Source organism: Micromys minutus (assembly GCF_963924665.1).
Source record: "Micromys minutus genome assembly, chromosome: 29".
NCBI classification, from domain to species: Eukaryota; Metazoa; Chordata; class Mammalia; order Rodentia; family Muridae; genus Micromys; species Micromys minutus.
The window spans coordinates 13,632,701-13,644,673 of record NC_137964.1 but is presented as its reverse complement, the minus strand read 5'-3'; the positions used below and the strand labels follow the sequence as shown (position 1 = coordinate 13,644,673).

Sequence of the window (11,973 nt, the reverse complement as noted above, 5' to 3'; positions counted from 1 at the left end):
ACCAAGATAGGTCACTGGAAGGGTTTGAAGGCATTTACAGAGAGTCTAAGCCTCATGGATATGGGGAGAGAGAGGAAGTATCAGGGGTACAATATAATAATGAGTGCCCCCAAAGAGAAGTGAATCATTCTCCCACATTTTCTGTTTTGGCTGATCAAAACATTATATGCTCACTGTAGTGGGCCTTCAGCAGGTGACAACAGTCTCAGGCCATACAGTAAGGGGATACAGGCAGATATTGCATCTCTCCCATGCAAGGGGAGGAAGGGGCACCGGGAACTGGAGCTACCATAGGAAGGCATCCTGGAAAAGGAAAGGCAATTACCCATAGGCTCCTTTGATATGATATGGAGTACAGAGCCATCTGGGTCACAATGGCTGGCATAAGACACTGGCATCCTCACTATGGTCACAGTTGTGGACATCCCAGCGGATATGAGAGCACAGGAGCAAGGTGCTCTCATCTCCTCGGCATTTGACATTGTCTAAGAGGATTGGGCCTTGGCCTGGTCCAAAGTGGGCCTCCCCTGGGGCTGCCAGCGCCTGGCCACATCCCAGCTGACGACACAGGACAATGGCTGCCCGTAGGTCCCAGGCGTCATCGCAAACAGTGCCCCATCGTTGTCCTAGGAAGAGCTCTACACGCCCCTCACATCGGTGGGCTCCACTAGCCAGACGGAGGTGCCCTGTGTTGAAGATAAGGTCCTGGGTCAGAAGAGCCCATGGGCTCATGGGACCCAAGAGATGGCTCCATGGTTGAGGGCACTTGCCACCAAGCCAGATGACTTCAGTTCTATTCCCAAGAACAACTCTCAGGGTTGTCCTCTGACCTTCACGTTTGTTCATACTGTTTTGTGTTCACGTGTGTGTGAACACAGGCACGTACATACACTGTTACACAGACACAAATAAATAATGCTTGACAAGGTGATACACACCTTTGATCCCAACACTAGGGAGGCAGAGGCAAGTGGATCTCTGTGAGTTCCAGGCCAACCTGTTCTAATTAGCAATGGTCAGCCAGTGCTATATAGTGAGACCCTCAACAGACAGTCTCAGCCCTTTAGTCACAGGCTGTTTGCAAACTATGACCATGTTTTATTCTGTCCCGCCCCCCAAAGTGTACTGTCCCCTCTTCCACACCTGCATTCCCTGGGCTAATTTGTTGTTTGTTTTTCCCTGAGGTAGAGCAGTTGCATGTGGCTCAGGCTGGCCTTGAAGTTACTGTCCTCTTGATCCAAGTCTCCAGAATGCTGGGATGAAAGCCACAGGCCACCATGCCTTTCTGCATTCTCTCACTGTCTGCTTCAAGATAGGAGTCTCAACTCTTCAAGTGCCAAGTGGAGAAATATCTAGGTTGCTGTGGTGTTTTTAATCACTCCAGTTCCATCTTATCCCTTAAGTTTCAACCTTATTTTCAGTGGCAGTAGACACCTACCATCTCTGGGACGAGGACTGGGCATTCGAGTGGTCCCAGAACCATCCTGCTGGACCTGGAGTCCCAGCTCTTCTGGGCCTGGCACAGCAGGGGCACAAAGAGAGATGGCTGTCATGGTGGGGAACATGCTACCTAGAGCCAGATCATCTCTCCTAACTTTCCCAGCTTGTACAGAAAGACAGAAAGAACCGCCAACCTAAGGTAGGAGAGTGGAAGGGCCCCTAGGCCCGGGCATCATGTAAAGGTGTTGATACCACTATCTAAAGCAAGCAATGAACAGAAGGGATTGACAATGTCCTGCCAGACTTCGGGAACGCCTTTTTTCATTGGTAGCCCTGAAAAGTCAAAGGCTAGCTCTGGGAAAGCTGTCCGCCCCTCCTGCTCCCTACCAGTCACTAGTAGCTAGTAGGGAGCCTTGACTCAGCAGGGAGAGAGTGAACAACACAGCCCTTTATGAGTTGCATTGCACAGCACCAGTCCTCCTTCAGCCGCGCCCTATTCTCGCCCTGCAGAGAACTCGCCCTTCCGGTTACGCCTCTACGGATCAGCCGCGGAGGGCTGGGCATCCATCTACCACCGCTACGCGTAATACTTCCGCTGCAGTGCAGCAGGAGAGTGCCACGCCTATTCCTCCATTCCTCCTCAAACCCTGTCTAGCCCTCACCGCTGCGCCGGCTATGAGGCCCCGCCCGCAAACCCTGCGCTCTGCTTCCCTCTTCCCAATCTTAGGGCAGCAAACTACGCAGCTTCCGCTCACACTGCAGGGAGCTCCTGCGCACGACCCCACCCATGCCTCCTCAGGCTCAGCCCCAACCCCACCCACTGAGGCTCCGCCCCCACAGGATGCTCCTCCCCTCTCCTGACCCAGCCCCGCCCATATGTCTGGGCGCATGCGTACTGCTTTGCTCTCAGCCCTCCCCCTGCTAGCGCTGCTCCGCTTTTGCTTCAGATGGGCCCCGCCCACTCCTCGGACTCCACCCCTCCCGCGCCACAGCTTCACCTGCGCACAAGGCTCCAGCGTCTTCGTGATGGCCGCAGTTGTGCTGGCCCCAGCCCAGGTGGAAGCAGTCGCTGAGGCGGGCCTCGGTACCGGTGCAGCCTACGTTGTCCAGCAGCACAGGGCCTCGGCCATAGCCAAAATGACCAAGGCCCGTGGCGCCTAGCGCGGGCCCGCAACCCGCCTCGCGACAGGCCACGCGCGCGTCCGCGAAGTCCCAGTCATCGTCGCACACGGTGCCCCAACCCCCGGCGTACAGCACCTCCACGCGGCCGCGGCAAGGGCTCGGGCCGCCTACCAGTCTCAGCCTACCGCCTGCGGGGCACACAGGCTGGATGCCCCAGAGTGGATGGCCTGGGACAGCAGGCTCCCTATTGCAGCCCGCGCCCCACCCGTTCCCACCCAGTGCAGGACCCGGGCAGGACCACTTACTTTTCTTTCCCGAGGCCCAGGCTGCTGTGGTAAACCGCACGGTATCCCTGGAAGGCAGGTCACCAACTCCTGTAGCTGTGGGGACAAGGGAGCCTTAGAAGGGGGCAAGGCCATTTACCACACCCACACTTCACTTTGTCTCAGTCCCAGAGTCACCATACTGTCTGTCTAGTAATAAACACCTTTTAGAATTTTCCTCCCTGTTTGAGGCAGGCTCTCAGTAGGTAGCCTTGGCTGGTCTTGAACTCACAATGTAGACAGGGCTGATCTCAGACTCACAAGAGATCTGTCTCCCAAATGCTATGATTAAAATCTTGGTTTATTTGAGGCAAGGTCTTGCTGTGTAGCTTCAGTTGGCTTTGAACTCCAAAGCTCCTGCCTCAATTCAATACGACCCATTAATTTGTTGCTTCGGATGGAATCCTTGGGCTAGTTTGTGTGTGTGTGTGTGTGTGTTCTTGTTTATTTAATGTATGTCAGTATACTTTTGCTGTCTTCAGACACCAGAAGAGGGCATCAGATCCACTACAGATGGTTGTGAGCCACCATGCAGTTGCTGGGAATTGAACCCAGGACCTCTGGAAGAACAGTCAGTGTTCTCAACGGCTGAGCCATCTCTCCAGCACCTTGGGCTAGTTCTTGATAAACAAGCAGTAACCTGAGTTACACCCCTCAACTCCTGAATCTTAAATTATCATTATTGTAATTTTAATCACACAGTAATACCTGAAGATCTAATCAGATTCCAAACTTACCTCTAACCTTGAGTCCCAATTTGAGTTCTTTCACATAGGCTTTCTATCCCCCACCTCAGCAGCAGCCCCTAATTTAACTCAAGCATTTTAAAGAAATTTTTTGGAGCTGGAGAGATGGTTCAGCAGTTAAGAGGACTGACCTGTTCTTCCAGAGGTCCAGAGTTCAATTCCCAGCAACTACATGGTGGCTCACAACCATCTGTAATGGGATCTGATGCCCTCTTCTGGTGTGTCTGAAGATCTACAGTGTGCTCACGTACATAAAATAAATAAATATGTTTAAAAAAAAAAAAAAAACTCTTGCTGGGCAGTCATGATGCATGCCTTTAATTCCAGCACTCAAGAGGCAGAAGCAGGTGGATGACTGAGTTAGGGACCAGCCTCATCTACAAAGGGAGTTCCAGGGCTACAGAGAAAGACAGCTCTTATCTACCTTTAATTCTTCAGAGCTCTGGGTGTCATCCATGCTCCCATCCGCTCATCTCTTCACACCCCATCTCTACCATCTACCCCAAAGCCCTTTCCTGTGTCTCCAGAAGAGCTTCCTTGGTTCCCACCCATACCTGTCTCATCCCAACCCTTCCAGCTGGGACAGCGGGCTCCTTACCTGCTGGCTCAGTGTGCCAGGCCCAGTCTTCTTTTGTGACAGAGGGAGGCAGTGCTGTGGAAGTTGGAGGGCTTAGAACTAGAGCAGGAGAGAAGAGACAGAAGGGTCAGTCACAGGGCTAAGGGTGTCTTCCCCAAAGAGAACTGTAGATTCGGGGCTCGAATACAATGAGCTCCGCCCAGCTTTGAGCTCCACACAGCTTTGGCAGTCCGTCCTTTATGTGAGGTACACAGATGCATGCAGGCCTACTACATGCTTTCATTCCTGTGTCCAATGTTCTTCGAAGTCTAGTGTGTACAAAATAGAAAGGTGCAGAGCTTTTTCCACCAAGGACCCCCATGCTCATCTCCGAGGCTTTCACAGCAAAAAGACTCCACCCATTTTATGGTTTGGAATATAGTTCAGCTGGTAGAATGCTTGCCTAGCATGCATGAGGCCCTAGGTGCATTCTAATATCACATAAAATGGGCGTGGCTGTACATGTCTGCAATCCCAGCGCTGGAGAGATGAAGGCAGGAGGCTCAGAAAAGTAGGGTCATCCTTTAACTACTGAGTTCAAGGCTAGACTAAAATAAAAGACTGAGGAATATTTATCCTACAACATCAATAAAAGCGAGGCTAGAAAAGGGAGGGGGCAAGGTCAATTGTGATCCTGCCAGGGCTCCTGAGACCTCTCAGGACCTCGACTTTCCAGTCTGTAGACTGGGAACGATGGCTTCTGGTTTGCTACAAACCCGTTCCATCTAATAGAACGGAGTCTATTTGAGAAATGGTGTAATGGCTCCATGAGTCTTATTTGCTGGGCTATGGGTGTATTTAGCACAGTGGTAGAGTTTACATGCACAAAGTTCTGGGTTCGATTCCTCGGGATGGAAGAGGAGCAATAACCCATCTGTTAGGCTGGGTATGGTGGCTAGTGCCTGCAATACCTGCAACTAGGGAGGCTAGCCTGGGCTACAGCAAGACCCTGCATCTATTTTATTTTACATTGAGACAGAGTCTCACTCAGTAGTTCTATCTGGCCTTGAACTCAAAGAGCTTCCCATTGCCTCCTAAGAACTGAGATTAGAGATATATACCACTCGGCCCAACATTTTTTTTAGGCAGGGTTTTAGCCCAGGGGGTACTAGAGCTTGTGTGGGGTTGGAAATGAAACCCAGGGCCTCATGCATGTTAAGTAAGCACCCCATTAAATAAGCTACATATTCTGCTCCAACGTCTACCCTTAATTTGCTGAAAACACCTCCCAAATTGGAGAGGGTCAAATGGGGGAGGGGTCTATATTAGATCTTCAGGATTAGAGAGAGCTGAACAGAGGTCTGCAGTTAGGTCCTTTGCAAGTAATCTTTGAGGGTACAGTTCTAGAATACCATTGCTTTATTCTGAAATCATCCATGAAGAATACCTGGAAATTTCTAGAAAATTCTGGAGGCATTCCTAATAACAGAGGAAATACCATGATATTCTATGTAGCTACAGAAAAAGTGTGAGAATGAGTTATCTGAATTGCTTCCCCAGAGCAGGCCTGATAGTACAGGTCATTTCAAAGCCTTTCTGGAGAGAGCTGGAAATTACAGTTAGCCAAACCCCTGTTCCCACTCAGCCCTTAATTTCTTCCAGTTCTCCTACCCGACCTTTACACCTTCGAAAGGCCCCGCCCCTCTAGCCCGCCCCCGCCGCCCCTGGCACCTGCACAGAGCACCCCAGCATCCTCGTGGTGTCCACAATTGTGCACGCCCCAGCCTAGGCTCTGGCAGGCTGCTAGGCGGGGCTCGCCGCCTTCGCAGTGAACGTTGTCCAGCAGGATGTGCCCGGTACCATAGCCGAAAAAGGCGTTGGTGGTGGCAGCCAAGGCGGCCCCACAGCCCAGCTGGCGGCACACAACGGCAGCATCTGGCAGCCCCCAGTCATCGTCGCATACAGTGCCCCAGAGGCCACCATGCAGAATCTCCACTCGGCCTTGACATGGGCTGGCGCCGCCCGCCAGGCGCACACTGCCCTCACCTGGTGACAGTGGACAGAGAAGGTGGGCAAGTAGCATTTTACAGGGTTACGAGGAGGCGTTTTCATCTACCTCATTAATGTACTGGTCCTCCCCAGGGACAGCAACCTGGGCTGCGGGACCAAAACCCCATAGCAGAGATAAGTTAGCTAGCCCACCCCCTTGGCCAAGCCTTCTGACAGTCCAGAGAGTTGGATTGTGGGTCTCAGGATAACCAGAGTAGATTATGTCATCCTGACCTAAAAACCAGCCTTCTCTTTCTTGTCCTTGCTCTACTGGCTTTGTAAAATGTGCATGTTTGTCATGGACAGCTGCCCAAAGAAAAACCTCACTTTGTAAGATGTAGCTGTCACACCTCTTCTTCCACAGAGCCCTCCCTCACTTCCTGATTGATGGGACCTGCCTCATCTAGGCTTCCACCCTCTATCTGTCCCTTAGAAGGGCGTCCTTGTTCTACACTGCAGACATGACCTTGAGGCACTCACCCCCACTACCCTCTAGCCTACCAAGGGCCCACACTACCATGACTTACCTTTCCCATTTTGGAGGGCTGTAGGGGGTGCTATACTGGTCAACACCTTCCTTGTTGGGGGCTGTGTGTGCAAGAATTCTGTAGAGAAAGCAGGGTGGAAGCAAGGTACAGGATCTTTCTGTTCTTCGTGTTCACACACAGGACACCTAAGATACCTGCTTTCAAGACCAAAACCCTGGACTCTGGATATGGGAGCCACTATTTGGTCCCCCAACTTGCTATGAAGGTAAGGATAAGTTAATGCTGTTATTTAAGGGGTGTGAAACTGGGCTGGAGAGATGGCTCAGTGGTTAAGAGCACTGACTGCTCTTCCAGAGGTCCTGAGTTCAAATCCCAGCAACCACATGGTGGCTCACAACCATCTGTAATGAGATCTGATGCCCTCTTCTGGTGTGTCTGACAGCTACAGTGTACTCATATACATACAATAAACATATCTTTAAAAAAAAAGGGGGGGGGTGTGTCACCATGCCTAAGGCCCAGATTCTCTAGTTTTTGATGTGTGTGTGCATGTGTGTGCCCGCACACGCATGAGCATGCTTGAAAGCACTTGAGAGTGTGGGGAGAGTGTGGGGAATATGTGGTACGTCAATGTTTGTGTGTGGGGGTCTAAGATATTCATGCATCAGATTAGAGGCCCGTACTAGGTGCTCTTCATTTATTGATTTGTTTTTTAATAATTTTCTTTTAGATTTATTTCATGAGTCTATGGGCTTGGTGTGTATGTATGTTTGTATACCATGTACACGCCTAGTGTCTGCAGAGATCAGAAGCGTTCTAGATGGTTGTGAGCCACCTTGTGGATGCTGGGAACTGAACCCAGGCCATCTGTGAGTACTACTAGTACTCTTAACCACAGAACCATCTTGGCAGCCCCTTTCTTTTTTACTTTGTAGTGCCTACGAAATCCAGAAGAGGGCACTAGGTCGCCTGAATCAGGGATGATTGTGAGCCACCACGTGAAAAAGCAGTAAGTGCTCTTAACTACCTAAGGGACTGACTCTAATACCTTAAGCCCAAATCCTCATACAGTTGACAACCCCAGGGAACTTACTAGAAACATGAAATTCATAGACCCTACCTCACACCTGCAGAACCAAAAAGTCCAGGGTCCAAACCACAGTTGATGTTTTCGTAAGCCTTGCCGACTAGACATAATTGACTTTTGAGTTTCTGCTGCAGCTCTAAGCTCAGCAGACCTTACGATCAGGGCGACCCCAGTGGTCTGGTTCATAGGGCAGCGGGGGGCTAAGCCCAGTGTGATGCTACAATGCCTGTAATTCTAGCATTTAGCAGGTGGAGGGGGGAGAATCAGGTGGCCTATATGAGACTTGTGGCCTATATGAGACTTCATCTCAGATAGATAGGTAGGTAGGAAGGCAGGCAGACAGACAGACAGACAGACAGAGACAAATGGAGGGAGGGGAATACAGCTCATTGGTAAATCACTTGCCTAGAATCAGCCAGTGGCAGGTTGGGCATGTGGCTCAGTGGTAAAATGATTTCCTAGCATACACGAGGCCGCAGGTTCAATGCCTAGCCATCTGTGCTTCAATCAAGCCCCACATGGAACCCCGCTAGGTTCTCGCCCCCACAGCCCCACGCCCGTCCCTCACCATCACACAGGACTGCCACATCTTCATAGTGAAAGCAGTTGTGGACACCCCAGCCCCTGCTGCCACACTCGCTCAGAGAAGCTTCCTGTCCACGGCACTCCACGTTGTCCAGCAAAATGGGCCCTCTGCCCTGGCCAAAGGCAAGAGGCCGCGGCACCGGCAATGCCAGGCCACAGCCCAGCTGACGACACACCACGTTGGCATCTACAACGTCCCAGTCATCGTCGCAAACGCTGCCCCAGGAGCCGCTGTACATGACCTCCAGGCGTCCTCGGCAGCGGCTTGGGCCCCCTACCAGCCTCAACTCTGTAAGAAACGGAGACAAGCAAGCCGGTGCAGTGGGGAATCCGGAGCCCAAACTACGGGGTGCCACGGGAACCTTCTATCAAACTGGTGTGGCTGGGCCATGCCAGCTTGGAATATCAGTTGAGGGGAAGAGGCAGAACCTACCTGGGAAGGGCCGTAGACTGGGCTGGAGGGCACTGGCTGAAACAGAGAAGACGGGGAAGGACGTGAGTCTCTGCTCAGTTCCGGAGGACTGGTCTTTTCACACAGCTTCCTCTCCCCAAGGGTCTCACCGTAACCCCCCTGCTCGCTCTCCTCCAAAGGCCGCGCATCTCCTCTTCCCGGGACCACACTCCATCAATCTATCCCAGTGCTCCCCGGACCCATTACTCAACAGCAAAATCTCATGAGCACTCTGACGCTCAGAGTTTTATCCCCTGAGGCTTCTCAACAAAGCAGTTATAGCTTTTTCTCTTTTTTACGAATTCATTAATTTCTTCATCTTGCACACACTCCCCTCCCCCCTTCTCTTTTCCAAACAGGGTTTATCTGTTTAGCCCTGGCTGTCCTAGAACTTGTTCTGTAGGCCAGGCTAATTTCGAACTCAAGGGATCCACCTGCCTCTGCTTAGTGAGTGCTGAGATTACAAGGCACGTGCCACCGCTGAAGAAATAAAAATTTTAAATTGCATCCCTACGTATGTATGTGTGTGGAGAGCAAAAGATCACTGTCATTCATTGAACGTAGGTGGTTTTAGCAAGTGCCTTTATCCGCCAAGCTACCTGACTGGCCATTTTCGGATTGCTGTTTTTAATTTTAGTATGTGGGCGTTTTGTTTGCCTGCTTCTGTGCCCCACATGCAGTACCAAAAGAGACCAGAAGAGGGCACCCGATCCCCTGGAACTGAAGTTAACAAATGAGCCACTCTGAGGGTGCTGGGAATTGAATGTGGGTCCTTTGGAAGAGCGGCCAGTTCAGTGCTCTTAGCCAGTGAGCCATATTCTCCAGTCCCTTTTTAATTATTTCCTTTTTAAAGATTTATCTATTTATTATACATAAGTACATTGTAGCTGTCTTCAAGCACACCAGAAGAGGGTATCCGATCCCATTACAGATGGTTGTGAGCCACCATGTGGGTGGGATTTGCTGGGATTTGCACTCCGGACCTCTGGAAAAGCAGTGAGTGCTCTTAACCACTGAGCCATCTCTCCACCCGTTTCATGATTTCTTAAGATAGAGTCTCATAACCCAGACTAACCTGGAACTTTCAGTGTAGACGAGAATGACCTATCCTCCGGCTCCTACTGTGTGTGTGTGTTTGTGTGTGTGTACATTCATGTGTCATGCACATGAATGATGGACATGAATCCTGGTGTGTGCGTGGCCTATGACATGTGTTGAGGCCGTAGGACAACTTTCATTAGCTGGTTCTTTCTACCGTATGGATTCCAGAGAGACCTACCTCAGGCGCTCAGCACCCTTACTGCTTAGACAACTTTCCTGTCCTAGTTTTTTTTTTTCCCCCTTGGGTTTTTTGTTTTGAAACAGGGATTCTCTGTGTATCTCTAGCTGTAGACCAGGCTGGCCTCAAACTCACAGGAATGTGCCTGTTTTCTGAGTGTTGGGATTAAAGACCCATGCCACCACTGCCTGACTCATTTTTGTTGTTCCGAGACAGGGTCTCATGTAGCCCAGGCTAGCCTGGGACCTGATATGTAGCTGAGGATGACCCGTCTGTTTCCACTTTCCAAGTACTGGGATTACAAATATGTACCATCGTGCCTGGACTCACACCATAGTTGGACAGTGTGGGAAACTGAGAGCTAGAAAGAAGTAGCAGGGAGTGGCTGGGAACACTTACCCAGTGGGAACAGAAGAAGGAAGGACAGTGCTGGGGAGAGGGGTAAGGGAGCAGCACCCCCATCCCCAGGCTTCCATCCCCTGCTCCACTCATCAGGCTGGGGGACAATTTGCATCTCTGCTTCCTTGGGTGTCCAGCCAATGGATGGCCTTTCAGACGGTCCCATCAAGTATCTGAGAAGTCACAGCTGGAACATCTGCAAACTCAAGATCCTTCTTGTTTACTTCCAGCTGCACAGGGAAGGACATATCCACATGGGGTTGACATTCCTGGTGGAGGCAAAGACAGGTAGGTGCAAGAGCCAGGAGATGAATCTGGGCCGGGACGTGGTTCAGTAGAACACTTGCCCGGAATTCGCTATTGAGAATCTGGAGGTCTGGCTCAGCCGTAGAGAGCCTACCCAGAATCCCCTGTTGGAGAGCTGGGGGTTATTGCTTAGTGGCAGAGTCCTTGCTGAACTCACACAGGCTCTGGGTTCATTCCCAATACCACACAAGGGGAAGGGAGAAGAGGAGAGAAACTCATCATAAGGGGCTGCATTTGGCTGTAGCCATGCAGAGAAGACAAAGGATGTCAGATGGGTTCGGCAGGGCGCTGGGTTCCGACCACAGCAGAACCTACGTATCCATGAGTGTGGTTGGTGCCAAGGGCGGTACTTAAATAACCCAGTTAATTTTAAGGAGTCGTAGGTCTACATTTAGATTTTATTTTATTTTTTAATTTAATTTATAGTTATCACTATTGTTCTCTTGTTTGTTTTTTTTTTAAACAGAATTTCTCTGTGTAGCCCTGGCTGTCCTGAAACTCAGATATCTGCCTGCCTCTGCCTCTGAGTGCTGGGATCAAAGGCATACGCCACCACCGTTCAGTAGATTTTATTATCATTGCTACTATCTGTCTGTGTGGGTTGGGTCTGTATGTATGTCTGGGTATCTGTGGGCATGGGGGTGTGGGGGTGTTTGTGTGTGTCTGTGTGGGCCTGGGTATGGTGGTGGGGCATAGAAGTGGGATTCACACGTGTTAAGCAAGTGCTCTACCCAGCGACATGGCTGCTTCTTTTCATTGTTTAGACTGGCTCATGTAGCCCAGGCTAGCCTTCAGTTTGTTTTGAAGCCAAGTGTGATCTTGTGACCCTTTTGCCTTCACCTCCTGAGTGCACAGATGATGCCCCATTTTATGTTGGGGATTAAACCCAGGGCCTCCTGCAAGATGGGCAAGCACCCTAATAACTTAGTTAATTACCTTCCTACCCTTTTGGAGTTGTCTGTTTAATATAGTTTTACTATACAGCTCTGCCTTGTCCTAGAACTGGCTATGTCAACCAGGCTGAGCTTGAACTCACAGAGATCTGCCCCTGCCTTTGCCTCCTACATGAAGATCCTATATAAATGAGATGCAGAGAATAATTGTGGAAGACATCAGACATCAACCTCGGGTCTCCTGTGTAT

The 11,973-nt window shown here is 50.6% G+C and overlaps 1 protein-coding gene across 1 annotated transcript; it reads right to left on the bottom strand.

Annotated features, from left to right (window-relative positions):
* Positions 1–369: 369 nt before the first annotated feature.
* On the bottom strand, positions 370–10,691 carry SSC4D (scavenger receptor cysteine rich family member with 4 domains; the record flags this gene model as incomplete). The annotated part of the gene is made up of 10 exons (XM_080941234.1): positions 370–686; positions 1,439–1,516; positions 2,439–2,750; positions 2,868–2,942; positions 4,230–4,307; positions 5,919–6,233; positions 6,764–6,841; positions 8,380–8,685; positions 8,830–8,865; positions 10,526–10,691. The coding sequence occupies 10 exons, from the start codon at positions 10,689–10,691 to the stop codon at positions 370–372; spliced, it is 1,761 nt and encodes a 586-aa protein (XP_080797360.1).
* Positions 10,692–11,973: the final 1,282 nt, after the last annotated feature.